The sequence below is a fragment of the Oncorhynchus clarkii genome, chromosome 6 (genome assembly GCF_045791955.1).
Source record: "Oncorhynchus clarkii lewisi isolate Uvic-CL-2024 chromosome 6, UVic_Ocla_1.0, whole genome shotgun sequence".
In the NCBI taxonomy this organism is placed as follows: domain Eukaryota; kingdom Metazoa; phylum Chordata; class Actinopteri; order Salmoniformes; family Salmonidae; genus Oncorhynchus; species Oncorhynchus clarkii.
Genome location: NC_092152.1, coordinates 42,108,777 through 42,133,514, shown reverse-complemented (window position 1 = coordinate 42,133,514; position 24,738 = coordinate 42,108,777). Strand labels below are relative to the sequence as shown.

Here is a 24,738-nt window from a genome sequence, read left to right as displayed (position 1 = left end):
AATGCTTCCTTACGGGCCCTTCCCAACAACGCAGAGAGAAAGGAAATGGAGAAATAATAGGAAAGTAATAACACGTAATAATGAAAATTATAACTTGGCTATATACAGTGCCTTCGGAAAGTATTCAGACCCCTTGACCTTTTCCACATTTTGTTACGTTACGGCCTAATTCTAAAATGGATTAAATAAATAAAAAATCATCAGCAATCTAAACACAATACCCCATAATGATTGAAAATAGTTATATTTTTTCCCCCAAATGTAAATAAAAAACATACCTTATTTTACATAAACATTCAGACCCTTTGCTCTTAATACAAATTGAGCTCAGGTGAATCCTGTTTCCATTGATCATCCTTGAGATGTTTCTACAACTTGATTGGAGTCCACCTGTGGTAAATTCAGTTGATTGGACATGATTTGGAAATGCACACTCCTGTCTATATAAGGTCCAAAAGTTTACAGGGGAAGTTTGAGCAAAAAAAGTAATGAGGTCAAAGTAATTGTCCGTCGAGCTCAGAATAGGATTGTGTTGTGGCACAGATCTGGGGAAGGGTGCCAAAAAATGTCTGTAGCATTGAAGGTCCCCAAGAAAACAGTGGCCTCCATCATTCTTAAATGGAATGAGACTCTTCCTAGAGCTGGCCATACAGCCAAACTGAGGAATCGGGGGAGAAGCGCCTTGGTCGTGGAGGTGACCAAGAACATGATCCTCACTCTAATAGAGCTCCATAGTTCCTCTGCGGAGATGGTTGTCCTTTTGGAATATTCTCACATCTCTGCAGCACTCCACTAAATCAGGCCTTTACGGTAGAGTGGCCAGACGGAAGCCACTCCTCAGTAAAAGGCACATGACAGCCTGCTTGGAGTTTGCCAAAAGGCACCTAAAGGACTCTGACCATGAGAAACAAGATTCTCTGGTCTGATAAAACCAAGATCGAACTCTATGTCCTGAATGGCAAGTGTCACATCTGGCGCAAACCTGGCACCATCCCAACGGAGAGGCATGGTGGTGGCAGCCTCATGCTGTGGGGATGTTTTTCAGTGGCAGTGACTGGGAGACTAGTCAGGATTGAGCAAAGTACAGAGAGATCCTAGATGAAAATCTGCTCCAGAGCGCCCAGGACTTCCAACTGGGGTGAAGTTCACCTTCCAACAGGACAATCACCCAAATCACAAAGCCAAGACAACGCAGGAGTGGCTTTGGGACAATTCTCTGAATGTCGTTGAGAGGCCCAGCCAGATCCCGGACTTGAACTAACATTTCCGGAGAGACCTGAAAATAGCTGTGCAGCTATGCTCCCTATCCAACCTGACAGAGCTTGAGAGGATCTGCAGAGAGGAATGAGAGAAACTCCCCAAATACAGGTGTGCCAAGATTGTAGCGTTATACTCAAGAAGACTCAGCTGTAATCGCTGCCAAAGGTGCTTCAACAAAGTACTGAGTAAAGGGTCTGAATAGTTCTGTAAATGTCATATTTATTTTTGTTTTTGCTTTGTCATTATGGGCTATTGTGTGTAGATTGATAAAGAAAAATATTTGTGTACATTTTAGAATAACATTATGTGGAAAAGTCAAGGAGTCTGAATACTGTGCGCGGTGTACCAGTACCGAGTCGATGTGCAGGGGTACGAGGTAGTTGAGGTAAAAAGGGTAAATGCAGATAGCTACCCGGACTATTTGGTTGACTATTTAGCAGTCTTATGGCTTGGGGGTAGAAGCTGTTCAGGGTCCTGTTGGTTCCAGACTTGGTGTATCGGTACCGCTTGCCATGCGGTAGCCGAGAGAACAGTGAATGACTTGGGTGGCTGGTGTCTTTCCATATTTTTAGAGCCTTCCTCTGACACCGCCTGGTATAGAGGTTCTGGATGGCAGGGAGCTTGGCCCCAGTGATGTACTGGGCTGTACACACTTCTCTCTGTATCACCTTGCGGTCAGATTCCAAACAGTTGGAATCTGATCTTACGGGGATGCCTCCTTTGTGGTGCACTCTTCACAACTTTGTTCGTATGTATGGACCATGATAGGTCCTTAATGACGTGGACACCAAGGAACTTTTTTTTATACTCTGTTTATTCAGTTTTACACACCAGACAACACAAAACAATATAAATAATATACTCAACTAGAAAAAATTAAAATATAAAAGATTAGCTATAAAGATACCGTACTTTAGACAAGTTAAACACACCGGGCAGTAGGCTACAAAGGTTAAAGGGCATCTGTAGTACAGGGACAGAGCGGACACCTCACCTTTGTTCTTGTAAACAGACAAGGGATAGGCGTGGAGAAATGCAACCACTCGCACTCAGATAGTCATGGCCACAAACCAACCATCCACTGAACCAAAAATAAAGTTTAAAATGCTTTATTAAAAAGTTTTTTTTGTAAGCATAAACAAAATAGAAAACAGGGCAAAACAAGCTCACATTTTAGTGTTTTACAGGGCAAGATGAACAAGGCTTCCAGAAGTCACATTAATCATATTAATTCCCAGAAACCTGACAGTTTGTGACGGCCCCAAAACACATGATACACATGGCTGGTTCCGTTTTACATCGGACACAGGATCAAAATCAGAGAGTGTTTTTCCCGAACCAGTGGATCCGGTGAACCACCTTGAATTGAATGAGGCTAGTGCTAAAAGAGGAGTCTTTAAAGGCACAAAAGAAGGGTTCTGTAAGTCATTAATGATTTGCATATACATGAGAATTTGCGCCCCTAGGAAGCTAGTTTAGCTCAAAGATTCAGGTGTTAGCACTGACAAAGTTCCTAGTCTGGAGATAGGGGGAAAAGTGGGATTGGGGGAGGTTGAACTTTTCCTGTAGGTGAGCAAAAGAGGCAAATGTATCATCAAATAATAATTGGGCCAGTGAGGAGAGGCCTAGTGAGTGGCAGATGCGAAAAGCTCCATTATTTAAAGATGGAGGGAGAAAAAAAATTCTGATTGTTTGGGCCTGATAGAGAAAAGCCTCAGAGGCTAAAGGCTAAACAGAACTGATTCCAAATTTTAAGAGACTGCTTTACTATTGGGTTGACACACCTTTTGCCAAGGTACACTGGGAGAGACGAGCACAACACACAAGAAAGTGCTCCAGACTCCATCTGGACCCAGAGTGGTCTAGGGCCAGTAGGATCAGTCTACCCTCAGCACAAAAGGGCTCTGAAATTTGCAGCCCAATAGTATGCCTGAACATTTGGGCGAGCTAAACCACCCAATGCATTAGGTTTCTGTAAATGTTTTCTACCAATCTGTGGTACCTTGCCATCCCAAATAAAATACATGAATGTTTGATCCAGTGAATTAAAAAAAGATTTTGGAATATAAATGGTCAAACATTGAAATAAATATAAAGTTTGGGCAACACATTCATTTTAATGACATTAATCATTCCAATAAGGGAAAGAGGTAGCGAATTCCAAAAAGTTAAAGATGGTTTCAAACTGTCTGCTAGAGCAACAAGGTTTTCCTTAAACAAATTTTAACATTTCTTTGTTACTTTAACTCCCAAGTAGGTGAATTGATCCCAGACAATCCTAAACTGAAAGCTTGTAAAAGAGCCTTATTTACAGGAAAAAGCTCACTCTTGCCTAGAGTCAGCTTGTACCCTGAGATTGATCCAAACTTTTTAAGAACAGACAAGACACGTGGCAATGAGGTATCAGGGTTGGCAGCATATAGAGACTTTCTGCTCTAAGCCCGTCTTGATTATACCTTGAACGGCATCTTTAGAGCGCAGTGCGACGGTGAGGGGCTCGATTACCAAAGCAAACAACAAGGGGGAGAGTGGACAACCCTGTCTGGATCCACAGTGCAAGGGAAAATAGTCAGAGGACAAGTTGATAGCCCGTCCCGAAGCCATAGGAGAAAAATAAAGAATCTTTATTCATGCAATGAATTTGGAGCCAAAGTCAAATCTATAAAGGGCAGATGTTAGGTAGTCCCACTCAACGCGGTCAAAGCTTTTTCCTCATCGAGTGAGACCACCACCTCCGGGTCCCCCGACGCTGGGAATTACAGTATATTCAAATGCCTATTTCTCACAAAGCCAGTCTGGTCAGAGTGTATTACTTTGTGCAGCAAGCCTTCCATACGGATGGCTAAGAGCATGGCTAAGATTTTGTAATCACAATTTAAAAGCGAGACTGGGCGATAGGATCCACATTCCAAGGGGTCTTTGTTTTTAATTTAATAGTAATGAAATTGAAGCCTGATGAGACTAGGCGGTAGCTTTGATGTATTAAGGCAGTCTGCAAATAATCAGGACAAGAATAGGCTAAGCAGACCAGAAAACGTCCTGTAAAATTCTTCTGGAAATCCGTACAGACCCGGTGATTTACCATTTTTCATTGCGGACACTGCTGTTTATGTAATTTTTACAGGGACAGTGCACGTTAATCAACGTTGCAATCTCCTCAGGTGTAAATTCTTCGAAACAGTCGTGGGAGTCTGTATCAATTGAAGGCATATTCAGACCATTAAAGAATGAATCAATCAGCAAATGGTTTTGAGGAGATTCAGAGGTGTATAGCGCAGAGTAAAATTGTTTGAATGGATCATTAATCTCTTTATGTATAACTGTGGTGGCACCAGACAGGGTCCTTATTTGTGGGATTAAACGTGAGGCCTCAGATTTACGGATTTGATGTGCAAGAAGTTTACTGGCCTTGTTCATACACTGTATACATACGCTCTCGCAAGAGTAATTGTTCAGCTTGCCTGGTAGAAAGCTCATCAAATTCAGATTGGAGTAGTTGGCGCTCTTTATGTAAATCAGAGGAAGGTTCTGTAGCATACTTCTCATCCAATGTAGCTATGGCTTCGCTCAGGTCTCGTTTTACTGTGGCTATAGATACTTTTGTACCTATTTCCTCCAGCATGTTCACAATGTCCTTTGCTGTTGTTCAGGGATTGATTTGCACTTGCCATGACATTTTCTGAAATTTTCCAAGCTGTTTAAAGGCACAGTCAACTTAGTGTATGTAAACTTCTGACACAGAGAAATAATTGGTCTGTCAACAATTGTTGGAAAAATGACTTGTCATGCACAAAGTAGATGTCCTAACCAACTTGCCAAAACTATAGTTTGTTAACAAGAAATTCATGAAGTGGTTGAAAAACAAGTTTTAATGACTCCAACATAAGTGTATGTCAACTTCCGACTTCAACTGTACCTGGCGTTTAATTACTTTCTAGGAATAAGGTGATTTCAGCAGAAATGAAATTGACAAACTCCTTAGCTGAGAGTAAAAGGGGGTTAAAACGCCATTGATAAAACAGGAGGTCGCTGGGGAAAATCTAGTTCAAGCATTCATGGTGAATGGTCAGAAGTAAAAATACTCTCATAAGTACACCTCCGAAGGCAGAAGTTTTTTGTCCAAAAATAAGTAATCAGTGTGGGAGTATGTTTGATGAACATGAGAAAAAAAGGAATATTGTCTATCTGTAGGGTGTAGGAAACACCAGGCCTCAAACATAGCATATTTCTGAAGAAATTATTGAATAAGTAGGGCACATTTAGATAGGCCTGTAGTTCTTTGTGAGGACTTGTCAAGAACTGGGGACATTGTACAGTTGACATCCCCCCCTAAAATCAACAAATGGGAATCAAAATTGGGTTTAGCAGAAAAAAGGAAGAAATTAAACTCCCTATTGGGAGCATAATGACGAGCCAAAACAAGAGGGGTAGAAAACAGTTTACCAGTTACTATGACGTATCGTCCCTAAGGACGATAATGGCAGCACCAAAATGGCAGCACCTCTTGATTTACTATGAAAGTTAGAGTGGAACACTTGTCCAACCCAGTCCCTACGCATCCTAAAGTGCTCACCAGTCCTCAAGTGAGTCTCTTGTAGAAATGCAACATTTGCGTTCAAACCCTTTAAGTGTGTCCGCACCCTCTTACGCTTCACAGGGTTGTTAGCCCCTTTGATGTTCCACGAAATGTACCCGATCGTATTATTCCGGCCACCCTGAGCACTCCCGTTATACAACCCTGTGATTAGAGCATAGAGTGGAAAAGCAAATGAATACCCAAAAACCCTAGAATAACTTGTCTAAAAAAAACAACTAAAAAGACAATGATAACATTAGAACTGAACAATTCAACCTCCTTCCTCCCCACAACTATCTCCCCGATCCCAAACATTTCCTCCCCAAATGAGGTACAAGCCTAAATAGAACATGTTCTTGGCACAGTATGTCTGTGAGAGTGCGGTGTTAAACCCAAACCCACAGTCCCGCTCTTTAAAGTCGTGTTTTGTGTTAGTGGATCAAGCAGCAAAAAGAGAAAAAAAGAGAGTGCACAATCGTAATTACAAAAGTACCACTTGTAGATAACATAATTATATTCCCAGTCTTATAACAGGCATTGAGAGAGAAAATAAATCAAATGTATCAAGGCTCTCAACCAAAAACCTAATTTGATGTAGGCAAATCGTAGTAAGACGATTAAACAATAATAATTGTCTGGTTGGACAATAAGACAACTTACAGCCAAGACCCCAAAAATGTGTGTGCAATGTTGAAAGTTTGCTGGGCATAAATGACATTCAAAACCTTTAAAATTGAAGCGAAGACCCCCAAAAACATGTAGCCTCAGAACATTTTCTGTTTACTGGGTCGGTATAAACAGATGCAGTGAACCAATAACCAAAAATACTTTGAGTCTGAGGCACTATGTAAACAAACCAAATAGGTGAATGAGACAGCCTGGAAACAAAGGAGTTAAGTAAAACCTTAATACAATTAAATTAATATGACTGAATGCTTGTAAGGCAAGCACACTAGATGATATCAAATGAGCTTGAGTGGGCTCGCCAACTCCCCAACTGTACAAGAATAGTACGTTTTCACTAAACATAGTTGTACCACAGGTGGGCTACTTACTATCCACAGTTTGCAAGCAACAGTTGCTGATCTATGGGCAAATTCAAGACTTCTTGATGTGACGTTGAATGTGAGCCATACCCTCATCCGGAGACTCAAATGTGTAGTCTTTACCATCATGAGAAAGCCATAGACGGGCCGGGAATCGCAGTCCATACTTCACACCTGGATGGTCCTGTAGTAGTCGTTTGGCCTGCCCGAAACTGCTTGCTGCCTGGAAACAGTGGGGGAGTTGTCCCTCCAACCACTCTGACATCGATGCAAATGCAATTGAAAATCACATCAAACACATATCAAAACATTAGCATGCTTTTAAAACTCAGTTAGGCTACATTTTTTGACCTCACTGTGATGATCAATTTGAAGAAAAAGTTCAACAACTGTTTGAAACTGAGTGGAAAACATGGTAATTGTGGATGTTCTTTGAAAGCCAAACGCAATGAAATGGACAGCGCTTTCTAAGGTGATGATTAATTCAAAGTGTTTAACCTCTCTGGGATATGTGGGACGCTAGTGTCTGGGATATAGCGTCCCACCTGGCCAAAAGCCAGGGAAAATGCAGAGCGCCAAATTCAAATCAATTACTATAAAAATCAAACGTTCATTAAATTACACATGCAAGATAGCAAATTAAAGCTACACTTGTGAATCCAGCCAACACGTCAGGTTTCAAAAAGTTTTTTCGGCGAAAGCAAACGATGCTATTATCTGAGGATAGCACCTCCGTAAACAAAAGAGAGAAAGCATATTTCAACTCTGCAGGTGCGACACAAAACGCAGAAATAAAAAATATAATTCATGCCTTACCTTTGACGAGCTGCTTTTGTTGGCACTCCAATATGTCCCATAAACATCACAAATGGTCCTTTTTGTTAGATTAATTCCGTCGATATATATCCAAAATGTCCATTTATTTGGCGCATTTGATCCAGAAAAACACCGGTTCCAACTTGAGCAACGTGACTACAAAATATCTCAAAAGTTACCTGTAAACGTTGCCAAAACATTTCAAACTACTTTTGTAATACAACTTTTAGGTATTTTTTTACTTAAAAAATAGATAAAATTGAAGACGGGATGATCTGTGTTCAATACAGGAAGAAAACAAACTGAAGCATGCTTTCTGGTCACGCGCCTCTATCTAACAGTACACTTCAAGTGACCCTCGTTCAAGATGGCCATACTTCTTCATTACACAAAGGAATAACCTCAACCAATTTCTAAAGACTGTTGACATCCAGTGGAAGCGATAGGAACTGCAAGAAGGTCCCTTAGATTCCCAATGAAAAGACCATTGAAAAGAGAGTGAACCCCAAAAAATAGAAAATAAATACATCTGAATGGTTTGTCCTCGGGGTTTCGCCTGCTAAATAAGTTCTGTTATACTCACATACATGATTCAAACAGTTTTTTAAACTTCAGTTTTCTATCCAAATATACTAATAATATGCATGTCTTATCTTCTGTGGATGAGTAGCAGGCAGTTGAATTTGGGCATGCATTTCATCCGGACGTGAAAATACTGCCCCCTGTCACCAAGAAGTTAAGACAATGCATGTAGAACCTACCAGCTCTGTCTCACGCCAGAATTAGACGTTTATTCAGGTTTCTCAAATGTCAAATTCCCACAATGACAAAGCAAAAACTGCTTTTTAGAAATGTTTTGAATTTTTTATAATAAAAAAAATCGCATTTACATAAGTATTCATACCCTTTACTCAGTACTTTGTTGAAGCAGCTACATGTATACTCTGAAGCAGCTACATGTATACTCTGTTGCATCATTAAAATCCTTGACTGGGCTTCTGTGTCTGTCATCACTCTTTGACCAAAGTGCAGTCCTATATCCGTTTACTCCCAGTGGCTTATCCACTCATTCGAGTGCACCAGCCATCTAGCTAAGGATTTATATGATTATTTGTCAGTATTTTGGACAACAGTCCCATAACTTTGGTGCAGTACAACTTCATCAGCATGCTGGCAAACCTGCTACCGTAATGGCTATTCAAACATACTAGCACTGAGCTGCTGCTAACTGGAAACGGTTTGCTCTGCTGATCGAACATGGTGTGTCTTAGTAGCCACGCGCCAGTGTGTCTGCTGCCGGTGTTCCATATCTACAGTAATCATGGGAGAGCCCAGTTATTTTAAAAGTTAGGAACTAGTGTTTACCAGGCAGATCGTGATTTTTATACACTAAACAAAAATATAAACGCAACATGTAACAATTTCAAAGATTTCACGGAGTTGCAGTTCATATAAGGAAAGCAGTCAATTTAAATAATTTCAATAGGCCCTAATCTATGTCTTTCACATGACTGTGAATATAGATATGCATCGGTTGGTTAGTTGTTGTAGACAAGGACGCGTGGAGCACAGCAAAATCGCCTCAATTAGCCTTGCTGACTAGCTAGCTGACTAACTAATTTAGTTGGCTAGTGTAGCTAGCTAGCTTCTTTATATCGATTTGATGCAGTCAAGACAGACACTACCAGATGAGATTATAGATAACCTATAGCAGCAACAACTCTTAACTTTTGCGAGTCAGTTTGGCTACTTTCTCTCTTTCTCCGTCCATGTCGGACACACCTGCTCCTCTTGTGCCCCTCCCCCACTTGTCTGTGCTGAAACAACAAGCAGAGAGCAAGCCCCCATTTGAAGTTGCACAAAAAAAAAATCTTTAATCCATGTGTTTTGACTATCCGGACATCCGAAAACATTCCTGATATTATTCTAATAATGTTTAACCTATTGTATATGTTTCCTGTATGACCAGATAGCCACCCAGATAGCAGTGCTGATAGCCAAGGTGGCTCGCCTGGACTGTCCCCGCCAGTGGCCAGAGCTGATACCCATCCTGCTTGAGTCAGTGAAGGGTCAGGATGGGCTGCAGCAGCACAGGGCTCTACTCACCTTCTACCACGTCACCAAGACCCTGGCTTCCAAGCGCCTGGCCCAGGACAAACGACTGTTTCAAGACGTAAGGACGCCTGTCGCAACATCTCGTTCTCTCCCTCTTTTTTTTCTCTCTCCACTTTCCCTTTTTCTTTACTTTCCCTTTTAATTTTTTCCTCTCTTTGTGAGTCTAAACACTTAATGCCTTCAGAAAGTATTCACACCCCTTAACTTTTTCCACATTTTTGTGTTACAGCCTGAATTTAAAATGGATTAAATAGAGATTTTGTGTCTGGCCTACCCACAATAATGTCAAAATGAAATATTTACAAATATACAAAAAAATGGAAATCTGAAATGTCTCGAGTCAATAAGTATTCAACCCCTTTGTTATGGCAAGCCTTATGACTACATCTATGTAACCCACACATACAATTATCTGCAAGGTACCTCAGTCGAGCAGTGGATTTCAAACACAGATTCAACCACAAAGACCAGGGAGGTTTTCCAATACTTCGCAAAGAAGGGCACCTAGATGGATAAAAATAAAAAGCGGACATTGAATATCCCTTTGCGCATGGTGAAGTTATTAATTACACGTTGGATGATGTATCAATACTAGAGGTCGACCGATTATGATTTTTCAATGCCGATAGCGATACCGATTATTGGAGGACCAATCGATACCGATTAATCGGCCGATTTTTATTTATTTATTTGTAATAATGACAATTAAAACAATACTGAATGAACACTTATTTTAACTTAATATAATACATCAATAAAATCAATTTAGCCTCAGTAAATAATGAAACATGTTCAATTTGGTTTAAATAATGCAAAAACAAAGTGTTGGAGAAGAAAGTAAAAGTGCAATATGTCCTATGTAAGAAAGCTAACGTTTCAGTTCCTTCCTCAGAACATGAGAACATATGAAAGCTGGTGGTTCCTTTTAACATGAGTCTTCAATATTCCCAGGTAAGAAGTTTTAGGTTGTAGTTATTATAGGAATTATAGGACTATTTCCCTCTATACCATTTGTATTTCATTAACCTTTGAATATTGGATGTTCTTATAGACACTTTAGTATTGCCAATGTAACAGTATAGCTTCCGTCCCTCTCCTCGCTCCTCCCTGGGCTCGAACCAGCAACACAACGACAGCCACCATCAAAGCAGCGTTACCCATGCAGGGCAAGGGGAACACCTACTAGAAGGCTCAGAGCGAGTGACGTTTGAAACGCTATTAGCGCGCGCTAACTAGCTAGCCATTCCACTTCAGTTACACCAGCTTCATCTCGGGAGTTGATAGGCTTGAAGTCATAAACAGCGCAATGCTTGACGCACAGCGAAGAGCTGCTGGCAAAACGCACAAAAGTGCTGTTTGAATGAATGTTTACGCACCTGCTTCTGCCTACCACCGCTCAGTCAGATACTTAGATACTTGTATGCTCAGTCAGATTATATGCAACGCAGGACACTCCAGATAATATCTAGTAATATCATCAACCATGTGTAGTTAACTAGTGATTATGATTGTTTTTTTATAAGATAAGTTTAATGCTAGCTAGCAACTTACCTTGGCTTACTGCATTCGCGAAACAGGCAGTCAGTCTCCTTGTGGAGTGCAACGAGAGAGAGGCAGGTCGTTATTGCGTAGGACTAGTTAACTGTAAGGCTGCAAGATTGGATCCCCTGAGCTGGCAAGGTGAAATCTGTCGTTCTGGCCCTGAACGAGGCAGGTAACTCACCGTTCCTAGGCCGTCATTGAAACTAAGAATGTGTTCTTAACTGACCTGCTTAGTTAAATAAAGGTATAAAAAAATGTTTAAAAATCGGCGCCCAAAAATACCGATTTCCGATTGTTATGAAAACTTGAAATCTGTCTTAATTAATCAGCCATTAATTAATCGGTCGACCTCTAATCAATACACCCAGTCACTACAAAGATACAGGCTTGCGGTGTACCAGGATGTACCAACCCTGTTGTGGTTCGGGAGAACATGGCTTAAAGGTGAAACACTCCCATGTGAGTCTCTCTCTCTTTTTCTGTATCTCTCTCTATACACTGGAGTTGTTTACTAAGATGACATTGAATGTTCCTGAGTGGCCTAGTTACAGTTTTGACTTAAATCAGCTTTTAAATCTATTGCGCAACATTGGAATGGCTGTCCAGTTATGATCAACGACGAACTTGACGGCACTTGAAGAATTTTTAAAAAGAATGTGCAAATATTGTACCATCCAGGTGTGCAAAGCTCTTAGAGACTTACCCAGAAAGACTCTCAGCTTTAATCGCTGCTAACGGTGAATCTAACATGTATTGACTTCGGGGTGTGAATACTTATGTAAATTAGATATTTCTGTTTCGTTTTCAGTAAATTTGCTCAAGTTTCTAAAAACATGTTTTCACTTTGTAATTGTGGGGTATTGTGTGTAGTGATACATGAAAAAAAAACATTTAATTCATTTTGAATTCAGGCTGTAACACAACAAAATGTGGATTAAGTCAAGGGGTATGAATATTTCTAAGGGCACTGTATTTCTCTCGTGCATTCATTCTCTGTAGTTCTCAATTTGATTTCCTTCCTCCACCTGCTCGTCCCTGCTGCTCTCTTCCTCGGTTTGATACACGTGCTGTGCCAGCCTTGGCCTCTGGGGGTCTCTGTTTAGCTGTGTGTTAACTTCTCTGCAGGGTGTGTGTGTACAGATGCTCAGACTCTGAAGTAACACCATTTCCCCTCCATGTTTTTTAAAGGCGATAAGTCCTCAGCATATAAAATGATACAAAATACATAAAGCGTGGGGTCAGACTGTGGGTTGTGTGGGCAGTCTTTCAGAGACTCATTAAACTGAGATTTTTAATGATGCAGGCAGTGATGATGATTTCAGTACTAAATGGCCCATCAACAAACACAGCTATCCTCCGCACAACCCAGTGTCAACGCGGTGGCTCATAGAAAACACCAAGAAACAGACAAAAAACTAGTCCATGGAATTGGGCAACCAGAGCTCCACATTCATCGATAATGAATCGTATCCAATTTCAATTTCCCCTGTGAATTTTTTTGACCTTTGTAGGGCTGGTCCATATGGCCAAAGTATTATATCATATTTATAAAAATAAAATGGAAATTAGTTTGATATTTTATGTTGTGAAATAATAACAAAAATGTAAACGCAACATGAAACAACTTCAAAGATTTTACTGAGTAAATCAGTCGATTTAAATAAATAAATTATGCCCTAATTTATGGATTTCACAACACTGGGAATACAGATATGTGTCCATTGGTCACAGATACATTCAAAATGTGTGTCACAGTGGGCCTCAGGATCTCATCATGGTATTGCCATCATTGCCATTGATAAAATACATTTTAGTTCGTTGTCCGTAGCTTATGCCTGCCCGTACCGTAACCGCACTGCCACCATGGGGCACTCTGTTCACAACGTTGACATCCACAAACTGCTCGCCCACACGACGCCGTACATGTGGTCTGAGGTTGGGAGGCCGGTTGGACGTACTGACAAATTTTATAAAATGACGTTTGAGGCGGCTTATGGTAGAGAAATGAACGTTACATTCTCTGGTAACAGCTCTGGTAGACATTTCTGCAGTCAGCATGCCAATTGCGCGCTCCCTCAACTTGAGACATTGTGGCATTGTGTTGTGACAAAACCGCACATTTTAGAGTTGCCTTTTATTGGCCCCGGCACAAGGTGCACCTGTGTAATGATCATGCTGTTGACTCAGCTTCTTGATATGCCACACCTGTCAGGTGGATGGATAATCTTGGCAAATCTTGGCAAAAGAAATGCTCACTAACAGGGATGTAAATACATTTGTGAAAATTTGAGAAATAAGCTTTTTGTGCATTTGGAACATGTTTTATTTCAGCTCATGAAACATGGTAGTAACACTTTACATGTTGCATTCATTTTTTTGTTCAGTGTAATACAAATTCTCCGTTAGCTTTTTCAGTAGTAAGTGATTACATTGGGGTTTTCTCCATTTGGATTGTTTTATACTATTCAAACTTCCACCAAAAATGATTTTTCAGCATTTTCATTCATTTCTGCATTTCCCGCACTATATGAGCATAAAATTCGAGGCATTATTTTGACCAAATATTGCAATTGTTATTTGACTTGCAATTTAGATCAATTTAGGATTAAAACATTTGGCTGACCTGTTGAAATCATGGAAATAGAATAATTATTCAAATTCTGTAGTTGGCATTAACCCAACCCCATCCAAGCATCAATACTGGTTCTGTTCTTCGAGGATGGCCTTTTACCTCTGAATGATTCAAATATGTTAAGGAGTGTTTTAGTTAGTCCTCCCTACTTAACCTGTCCTCTCGTGTTGGCCTCAGGTTGGCTGAGGCTGAGCTGACTGATCTGAGAAGGTTGATTTTTTAGACTGAACAGTAAAAGTAACAGTACAGTAACTCTGCAGGCCTGGATAATACACTCGCTACATAGTGTGGTCCTCTAGATCAGTTGGTAGTGAGTTCGATTCACGCCACCACATATACATGAAAAAAATTATGAGCGCATAGGTCCATTCAGATAAAAGCGTCTGCTTAATGGCATACATAATAATAATGTTCATGCAGGCCATATCTCTGTTGCTTTTCAGTAGTTCAGTAGTGAGAAGCAGGTGTGTCAGTTCTCCCAGACAGGTTGGACGGACTGATAAACACGCACCAGGGTTTCAGTTAGGAAAATGTGTCGCTGGATATTTGACTGGCATCGTTTCAATTTACCAGACATTTGAGAAATTTATGGGACCCATATGGTGTCCACTCACAGTGCTCAGAATGACAGAAATCCCATTTAGATTATGGTAATTCGTATTAATACAAGTCAAGGATACAATGATGTGTGGTCCTTCTTACCGAAATCTGATGTGCGCTTTGAAGATGTTAGAATAAGTGTCCACATTTTACTTTTCCTCAGCTCACAAACAGCAAAATCACTAGCCTATGTCAATCTACTATTCCCCCATAGTATAAAAGTTGACCTATTCTATTGGTCAGCTTGGCGTGAACGAATGGTCCTATTCCATACACTCTGGGACAGTTGTTGGGCGATGGATCCCAAATTCATACAACCAGTGTGCCTAGGCTACATAAAAGAAAAGTAAAATGCAATGAGTCTGACGCTACAGATCAGAACGTTTAGCTTGTTCACATTTTAAGCATAGCAATGCGCACAAGGCAGTAGGCTATGCACGAATGTTCGTTCCATAATGCAATTAGTGGGAAAACACGCACCGCTCATGCTAGCGGTTTCACGTGACAGATGAAAATATCCATTAGACATTTAGAAAGAGGACAGATCTAATTTTATTGAAAAAAATATTTCACCTTTATTTAACCAGGTAGGCTAGTTGAGAACAAGTTCTCATTTACAACTGCGACCTGGCCAAGATAAAGCATAGCAGTGTGAACAGATAACAACACAGAGTTAGACATGGAGTAAACAATAAACAAGTCAATAACACAGTAGAAAAAAAAGAGTCTAAATACATTATGTGCAAAAGGCATGAGGAGGTAGGCAAATAATTACAATTTAGCAGATAAACACTGGAGTGATAAATGATTAGATGGTCATGTGCAGGTAGAGATACTGGTGTGCAAAAGAGCAGAAAAGTAAATAAATAAAAACAGTATGGGGATGAGGTAGGTGAAATGGGTGGGCTATTTATCGATGGACTATGTACAGCTGCAGCGATCGGTTAGCTGTTCAGATAGCAGATGTTTAAAGTTGGTGAGGGAGATAAGTCTCCAACTTCAGCGATTTTTGCAATTCGTTCCAGTCACAGGCAGCAGAGAACTGGAAGGAAAGGCGGCCAAATGAGGTGTTGGCTTTAGGGATAATCAGTGAGATACACCTGCTGGAGCGCGTGCTACGGGTGGGTGTTGCCATCGTGACCAGTGAACTGAGATAAGGCGGAGCTTTACCTAGCATGGACTTGTAGATGACCTGGAGCCAGTGGGTCTGGCGACGAATATGTAGCGAGGATCAGCCGACTAGATCATACAGGTCGCAGTGGTGGGTGGTATAAGGTGCTTTAGTAACAAAACGGATGGTACTGTGATAAACTGCATCCAGTTTATCACAGTGCCAGTATTGGAAGCTATTTTGTAGATGACATCGCCGAAGTTGATGATCGGTAGGATAGTCAGTTTTACTAGGGTAAGTTTGGCGGCGTGAGTGAAAGAGGCTTTGTTGCGAACTAGAAAGCCGACTCTAGATTTGATTTTAGATTGGAGATGTTTGATATGAGTCTGGAAGGAGAGTTTACAGTCTAGCCAGAAACCTAGGTACTTATAGATGTTCACGTATTCTAGGTCGGATATGCAACAACTAGCATAGATTGAGCAAGGTACCTAACCCTAATTGCTACTGTAAGTTGTTCTGAATAAGAGTGTCTGCTAAATGACTAAAATAGAAATGTAATATGACTAGGATTGTGCCTTTGGCTACTGGACAATGAAAGGAAGTTTATATAAAATAATTGCCTCCGCAGATGTGGTCTGATTTTGGCTTGGCTACTTTGACGCAAGGTAAAGCATGCCTCATAGGATGTAGTAAAATGTTCAGGTTTCAAACAACTAGGCATATGTTTTCCAAATGCATGCTGCCTCCAGCTCATCGCAAGTTGCCTGCCTTGCAAGTTGCTTGCACGTTGCCTGCCTTCCGTTGCCTATGCATTCATTTGCTGTTTGAAATGCTGTAGCAGCAGCTCTCACACTGACAGATTTTCCGCTCAAAGGTTCTGTATCTGTATGTTGTACGAGTGTGATAAATAAAACACATAATGAAAATGATGTACACACACCAATTTAATATTCACTAAATTATGCAAATTAACCTACAAATTGATAAGCATGACCAGTCAAAAGTGTTTCCATCAAAGCATTATTTTGCAATAGGATTTTTTCTTCTTCTGGACAATTGGGTGGCACCTATTTTGTTTATCGACGTTTCAATTTTTTTATCGGCCAAAAGCTGACTATTACTGACTAACGAAAACCTGGACACACATGGATGGATGGGACATTAACTGTCTCTCGGTTTAATTGGCCACTGGCTGCTCCCTGTAAACACTGGCACTCTGCCAGCTGCACATGACTGCCTCGTGGGCTGCTGGTAGAAAAAAATGTCTGAGGAATGGGGAGAGAGGGAGGACGAGATACAGGGAGGAAATATTACTGAGAGAGATGGAGAAAGGGAGTAGAGCATAAGTGAGGAGAGAATGAGAGAGGAATCACAAAGAGTAACTTTCATGAACAAAAAAAATCTTCGACAATCAGATATTTTAGGCTTAGTTGTAGTGAGACATGTCAATTCTGGTCTTCATTTTGATAGTTTGTCAAAAGGGATATATTTAGGTATTTTAAGTAGTGTAGTGCTCTTTGCCCCTAGCGGTTCAACTCTCCCATTGAAATCGTGATGTCAAGGAACCTTCAGAAGGTTCTATTACATCATCTCAAGGTAAGGGTTCGGTATGAAATACACTCTTTTCTAGATGTGCTGAGTGGTACTTCCTCAAGGTTTACTATAAAAGCAGGTGACAGGTGTTCCTTATTTGGAAATGTTCTTGTTAAGTGGAGTGTGCCAACATATTTTGCATGCTTCCTTGAGTAGACTACTGACGTTACACAAAATTCTAAAAGCAGTAAGCCATATTCCCACATATGACCAAATTCAATGTTTTTGCTTTCTGTTTCATACACTTCTAATGTGCCTTTACGAAGAAAAAAAACACACTTAGGCTATGAGGATTATAGGTTTTATTTGTAGCTACATCCATCGTGACAAGAAATAGATGACAATGGTGTCATGTCAACTCGTAGTATTTTTTTCTACCTGCTATGACTTGTTGTCGCAGTCTGCTAAGACAGTTGGGTCATAGTTTAATGGTTGTGAGTTCTAATCCCACGTGGGGCAGATCTTTTTTTAAATGACTTTTTATAATTTACTTACAATAATCATCTCGTGCCCACACACTTATAATTCTGAAAAGTGAAATCATTCCTGTGAGAGTGGTCGCCCTTGTAGTAGTTGTCGGTTTTTATACAGTACCCAAGACCAATCTGTGAGTTAATTTGACCATTGGAAGAAGAGCTACTGCGTAAATACAATGCTGGTTGGATGGAATTGAGGACCCTTATCTTCATTTTCAAGGTGATGATTGCACTTTTCTTCCCAACATGTTACCACGTTAAATGTGAGTCCACAGTTCAAAGATTGAGGTGCCCCGTGGTGGATTCAGACTTACACCACAAGTGGCAATAGATGTAAAGAACTCGCCGCCTTACCGCTGTGCGCTAACTGTCGAGCTGTATATGCTCTCGATCATTTTATCATCAGAGCGTGACAGTGGACTTCTGGTAAGTATGCTTTAGTAAGAAATTGTTGCCGTCAGGTTCAACTGTTTACCCACCCCCAAAATGAATATTTATGAGCAATTCCCCCCCACCGACAACTTCTCATCTGAATGCATTTTTTTAAATGTATTATTATTTGAAGGGTTTGGGCAAAGGCTGAAATTGGGGTTGAGAGTTACCATTTAGCATGTCTTTTGAATTGGGGTTTTGGTAAAGAACCAGTAGTTCTTTACCAATAAAGAATATCACACTGGGTGAAATGCTATATTAAGCTTTGCAGATGATTCATAAATTAATGACTTGAATGGAATGAAAATGGGCCAATAGATTACTATCACCATGGGAGCCATTAAGCTTATGAATATATCATGCATTTAAAATGTTCATTGTAATGACATGAATTAGACATATAATAGCCTATACATATCAAAATTATCCAACTCGAGCTGAGTTTGGGCTTTTAATGCTTTGAAAACGATGCAAAAAAAGTTGGCTGGTGGACTGGAAGCTTCTGGAACCGTAGAGGACATTCTAGTCATTTATACATTATCCAATTATCCTGGAGCACCTGGAGGTGGAGTGGTCTCGCTGCCAGGGGGGGAACTGCTGCACAGAGTTAAGCATATAATAATACTTTGGGGGATGCTTATATTTGTCCTTTTACACACGTATACAAGTGTTCATCAGTGCAAGTGTGTAATGGAAATATTTGTCTTGCATATCCCAACTCCCCCTGAGACACCCGCAGGGAGTGGGGTCGCGTCCAGGATCACAATTGTCCTGGAGCAATTGGGATTCACAATGACATTAATTCAACTTCGGGATTCAACCCAGATTCTGGCCCAAAGCTCTAACCTCGAGGCTACCTGCTGCATAGTATTTGTACCACTGTAAATTTCCTTTGCGAAATATTTCCTTTGCGAAATGTTTCCTCACTGCAGAAAGTAGGTCCGGACGATACCAACATCGCAAAAAATCTTCCATGGCAAAAATGTAAACACGATACAGACCAACCTATTTGGTCCTTTAAAAACATGCTGTATGTAAAATATTATTTATTATAACTTGACAAATAAGTGTGTTGTTCTGGATGACACCATAATGTTTGTTTCTGACATTATGGCCGCTTTCCTAAAGAAGTTAAATCACTTCGTGTTTTTCTTTGCCGTGATACGAATGAGCATTGCGATACTGGTATTGTCCTGCCCCTAGCAGAAGGTCTACCAGGGTCTCATTCAGAAGGCTCAAACAGACTAGTGTTGTATGCTCTTTTATAGGCTTTAATGGACTCTACTGAAGTGAAGCGAAGGGAAGGGCCGAGGAAACAGCTCTTAAGAGGGTGTTATTCATGATAATTCCTGGGTCTAAGGCCTTATTGCTCAGATAAAACTGTTGTATGTATGTATGTATATAAATAAATAAAAAGGTTAATGACATGTTTTCGATCAACATTATCTGAGTACATTTTTTTCATCCTTCCACCATAGGATGTAGTCCAGTCAAAAGTTCAGATATTCTGATATTAGTTCTGATATTCTGAAGTTGCTAGCCAAACTGGCTGGTTTTCCATTCTATTGGCATTGACATTCTAAGCAAAAAAAGGCTGCCAAGCAAGCTAGCTACTTCTCCTTTGCTAGCTAGCCAACTGACACAATCACATCATTGGTTTTACCCTTTTCTATTGCCTTTTTTGGGGGCCATATCCAATATAGTGATCCTGATAAATGAATTTCCCTGGCTCAGAGAAGCTGTCAGTCTCGTCACATTCATTCTTCACTATCGCACGGTCAAGATCGCAAAAATAAAATGCAACATTGTTGCACAGGTCGGATAGGCAGGCAGCAAGGTTTAGACAAAGTTCAACTGTTCCAAACCCAAATGCTAGGCAAAAGGTTAATGGGAACAATAGAAATCCTAAGTGGGATTTTTTATTCCTGACAAATATTTATCTGTTGCTCACAGTCCTTTCCACAGTATATCACTCATTAAGAGCTCTGGTGTGGAGCTAGGCGCGGCCAGAGAGGAAGAGGCACCCAAAATCTGTCCATGTAAAAAGCGTTTTTTTTTGTATAGTGTATGGTGAGAGTGTCGAATTACATGAGGCTTATTTGATCGAATTGAAGTTTTGTAATCTTTAGGCTGTTCCAAACGTACTGATATAAGGGTATGCACGTGGCATTCTGGGAACTTTGATAAAAAAACGACTGCGGTGCACATGCGTATCTGCCCTCTCATTTGCTAGAATGGCCCTACCTGTTCTCGCATGCCTCCAATCATTGAGGACTTGTATTTCCATTGGTAGAGCTGCCACTCGACCATCTTGACAATGTTGTAGATGATCTTTGGCAGGCCCCAGTTGCAGAGACTCCCTCAGTGGTGCTGAAATAGCTGCAACATAGCATGGGGAAATAATGTCTACATGCTTTTTTCCTGGAAAGATTAAGTATATGAATTGCCTGGCTAGGCTGTGGGACACTGGATATGAATTGATAATGAACAGGCTTTACCTGGGGATTGAGGTGTATAACTCCCTGCTATCAGCCAATCATCATCCAGGATCCGAACAAACTGTTTTATAATATGTAATTCAACCAATGAAGGCTGCTTTATTGGTTTATATCACACAGTCTTATATAAGACCCCTGTGGTTTCACATAATATTAATAACGGATTGGATTTATTATTTATACAGCTTATCTCCAGGTCCCTCATGAGTGGATTAGATACTTTTATTATGCCACTTTTCCATGTGCTCATAACCTTCCATGTCAGGCTTAATAGTCCATCCCTGGGTTTATTGACTGGCTATCCCCTTATTCAGAACTATGTTTAAGTTATATTCCCCAAATTCCCAGGTTTTTCAGAGATCCTGGATGAAGGATTCCGTATTTGCTGTTTATTATGTCTTGATTCTGGGAATCTTCCACCTGGGAATTAAAAACAAATGTTATTGCACCTTTATTTAACCAGGTAGGCCAGTTAAGGACAAGTTCTCATTTACAACTGCGACCTGGCCAAGATAAAGCAAAGCAGTGTGACAAAAACAACAACAACACAGAGTTACACATGGAATAAACAAACGTACAGCCAATAACACAAAATATAAATCTATGCACCGTGTGTGCAAATGTAAAAGAGTAGGGAGGTGAGGCAATCAATAGGCCATAGAGGCGACATAATTACGATTTAGCATTAACACTGGAGTGATAGATGTGCAGATGATGATGTGCAAGTAGAGATACTGGGGTGCGAAAGAGCAAGAGGATAAATAACAATATGGGGATGAGGTAGTTGGGTGTGCTATTTACAGATTGGCTGTGTACAGGTACAGTGATTGGTAAGCTGCTCTGACAGCTGATGCTTAAAGTTAGAGAGGGAGATATAAGTCTCCAGCTTCAGTGATTTTTGCAATTCGTTCCAGTCATTGGCAGCAGAGAATTGGAAGGAAAGGCGGCCAAAGGAAGTGTTGGCTTTGGGGATGACCAGTGAAATATACCTGCTGGAGCGCGTGCTACGGGTGGGTGTTGCTATGGTGACCAGTGAGCTGAGATAAGGCGGGGCTTATGTGGTGAGGGCCAGCCAACGAGAGCATACTGGTCGCAGGGGTGGGTAGTATATGAGGCTTAGGTAACAAAACGGATGGCACTGTGATAGCCTCCAACACTCTACTCCGCGAACTGGATGTAGTCTATCTTGTAAATGACATTGCCGAAGTCGAGGATCGGAAGGGTAGTCAGTTTTATGAGGGTATGTTGGGCAACATGAGTGAAGGAGGCTTTGTTGCGAAATAGGAAGCCGATTCTAGATTTAATTTTGGATTGGAGATGCTTAATGTGAGTCTGGAAGGAGAGTTTACAGTCTAACCAGACACCTAGGTGTTTGTAGTTGTCCACATATTCTATGTCGGGCAGCAATCGGTTGAAGAGCATGCATTTAGTTTTACTTGCATTTAAAAGGAGTTGGAGGCCACAGAAGGAGTGTTGTATGGCATTGAAGCTCGTTTGGCGGTTTGTTAGCACAGTGTCCAAAGAAGGGCCAGATGTATACAGAATGGTGTCCTCTGCGTAGAGGTGGATCAGAAAATTACCAGCAGCAAGAGTGACATCATTGATGTATACAGAGAAAAGAGTCGGCCCGAGAATTGACCCCTGTGGCACCCCCATAGAGACTGCCAGAGGTCCGGACAACAGGCCCTCCGATTTGACACACTGAACTCTGTCTGAGAAGTAGTTGGTGATCCAGGCGATGCAGTAATTTGAGAAACCAAGGTGGTTGAGTCTGCCAATAAGAATGCGGTGATTGACAGAGTCAAAAGCCTTGGCCAGGTCGATGAAGACGGCTTCACAGTACTGTCTTTTATCCATGGCGGTTATGGTATCTTTTAGGACCTTGAGTGTGACTGGGGGTGCACCCATAAACAGCTTGGAAATCAGATTGCATAGTGGAGAAGGTTCGGTGGGATTCGAACTGGTTGATGATTTGTTTGTTAATTAACTTGACTTTTGAAGACTTTAGGGAAGGATAGATATAGGTCTGTAACAGTTTGGGTCTAGAGTGTCTCCCCGTTTGAAGAGGGGGATGACCGCAGCATCTTTCCAATATTAGGGTTTCTCAGATGATACGAAAGAGAGGGTGAACAGGCTAGTAATAGGGGTTGCAACAATTTCGGCAGATAATTTAAGAAAGAGAGGTTCCAGATTGTCTAGCCCTGCTGATTTGTAGGGATTCAGATTTTGCAGCTCTTTCATTACATCAACTGTCTGGATTTGGGTGAATGGGGAGGCTTGGGCAAGTTGCTGCAGGGGGTGCTGAGCTGTTGGCCGGGGTAGGGGTAGCCAAGTGGAAAGCATGGCCAGCCGTGGAAAAATGCTTATTGAAATGATCGATTATCGTAGGTTTTTGGGGGTGACGGTGTTTCCTAGCCTCAGTGCGGTGGGCAGCTGGGAGGAGGTGCTGTTATTCTCCATGGACTTTAGTGTCCCAAAACTTTTTGCAATTTGTATTACTTGAATCAAATTTCTGTTTGAAAAGGCTATCCTTTGCTTTCCTAACTGCCTGTGTATATTGGTTCCTGACTTCCCTGAAAAGTTGCATATCGCGGTGGCTATTCGATACTTATGCAGAACGCCACAGGATGTTTTTGTGCTGGTCAAGGGCAGTCAAGTCTGGGGTGAACCAAGTCTGTGGTGAACCAATATCTGTTCTTAGTTTTACTTTTTTTGAATGGGGCATGCTTATTTAAGATTGTGAGTAAAGCACTTTTAAAGAGCAACCAGGCATCCTCTACTGACGGGATAGGGTCAATATCCTTCCAGGATACCCGGGCCAGGTCGAGATGGTTATGGATTTAGGGTTGTACTTTGTAGGCTCCTTGATAATTTGTGTGAGATTGAGGGCATCTAGTTTAGTTTGTTGGATGGCCGGGGTGTTAAGCATGTCACCTAACAGTAAAAACTCTGACGATAGATGGGGTGCAATCAATTCACACATGGTGTCGTGGACACGGCTGGGGGTCTATAACAAGCGGTAACGGTGAGAGACTTGTTTCTGGAAAGGTGGATTTTTAAAAGTGTAAACTCAAATTGTTTGGGTACAGACTTGGATAGTATGACAGAACTCTGCAGGCTATCTCTGCAGTATATTGCAAATCCGCACCCTTTGGCAGTTCTATCTTGTCAGAAAATGTTATAGTTAGGGGATGGAAATTTCAGGATTTTTCGTGGCCTTCCTAAACCAGTATTCAGACACGGCTAGGACATCCAGGTCGGCAGAGTGTGCTAAAGCAGTGAATAAAACAAATTTAGGGAGGAGGCTTTGGGTAATGTTGCCGGGATTTTTCAACGCTATTCATTACATCTTAAGCTCCAGCTCCTCCAGAGTAGTTCAATAACATTTGTGTTATAACGGGTGTCAGAACAGATTGATGGGTTATAGTCCTAATCCCAGAGCCATTGCTGGCACACGACACCCCTAATCACTCCTAGATTGTCTACAAGAATCATCTTAATGGAGTGAATGTTACAATAGGGAGGGAATATCAGTGCCTGTAAAATGCCTGTATGTCAGGATGGTTGAACGGAATGAAGGAATAAATGGCATACAGGAAATGTAGTGTTTTGGTTACTTAGAGTGAAATGGATTTATTCTTTACTTTATCCTTGGCACCATTTCCATCAAGCCTATAAAGTGCTGACTGATGGGTGTTTTTGTGGCACCTTCATTTTAAAACTAAATGACTTTGGCATTTAACAATCTCAAATTTGCTTTTTCAAATAAGCATTTGTGGATAATTCTTTGACGGTGTGACAGGGAATTGAAGCACCGGAAATGTAAATTCTCTGCTGGCTGGCTGGCTGGCTGGCTGGCTGGCTTCCAGCATGGTTCTTTCTTTCTCTTTTACTCACAGACTGGCTGGCTGGCTGATTGTTTGCCTGGCTGATTGATTGTTTGGCTGATGGATTGATTGATTGTTTGGCTGATGGATTGATTGATTGTTTGGCTGATGGGTTGATTGATTGTTTGGCTGATGCATTGATTGATTGTTTGGC

General features: G+C 41.0%; 1 protein-coding gene across 2 annotated transcripts in view; it reads left to right on the top strand.

Moving 5' to 3' along the window:
- Positions 1-24,738, top strand: part of LOC139411170 (importin 11) — a 231,111-nt gene that overhangs the window by 22,883 nt on the left and 183,490 nt on the right. For both annotated transcript variants that reach the window (XM_071157083.1, XM_071157082.1), the window contains exon 5: positions 9,668-9,871. In XM_071157083.1, coding sequence (XP_071013184.1) covers positions 9,668-9,871 — 204 coding nt within the window. The remainder of the gene's footprint in view (positions 1-9,667; positions 9,872-24,738) is intronic.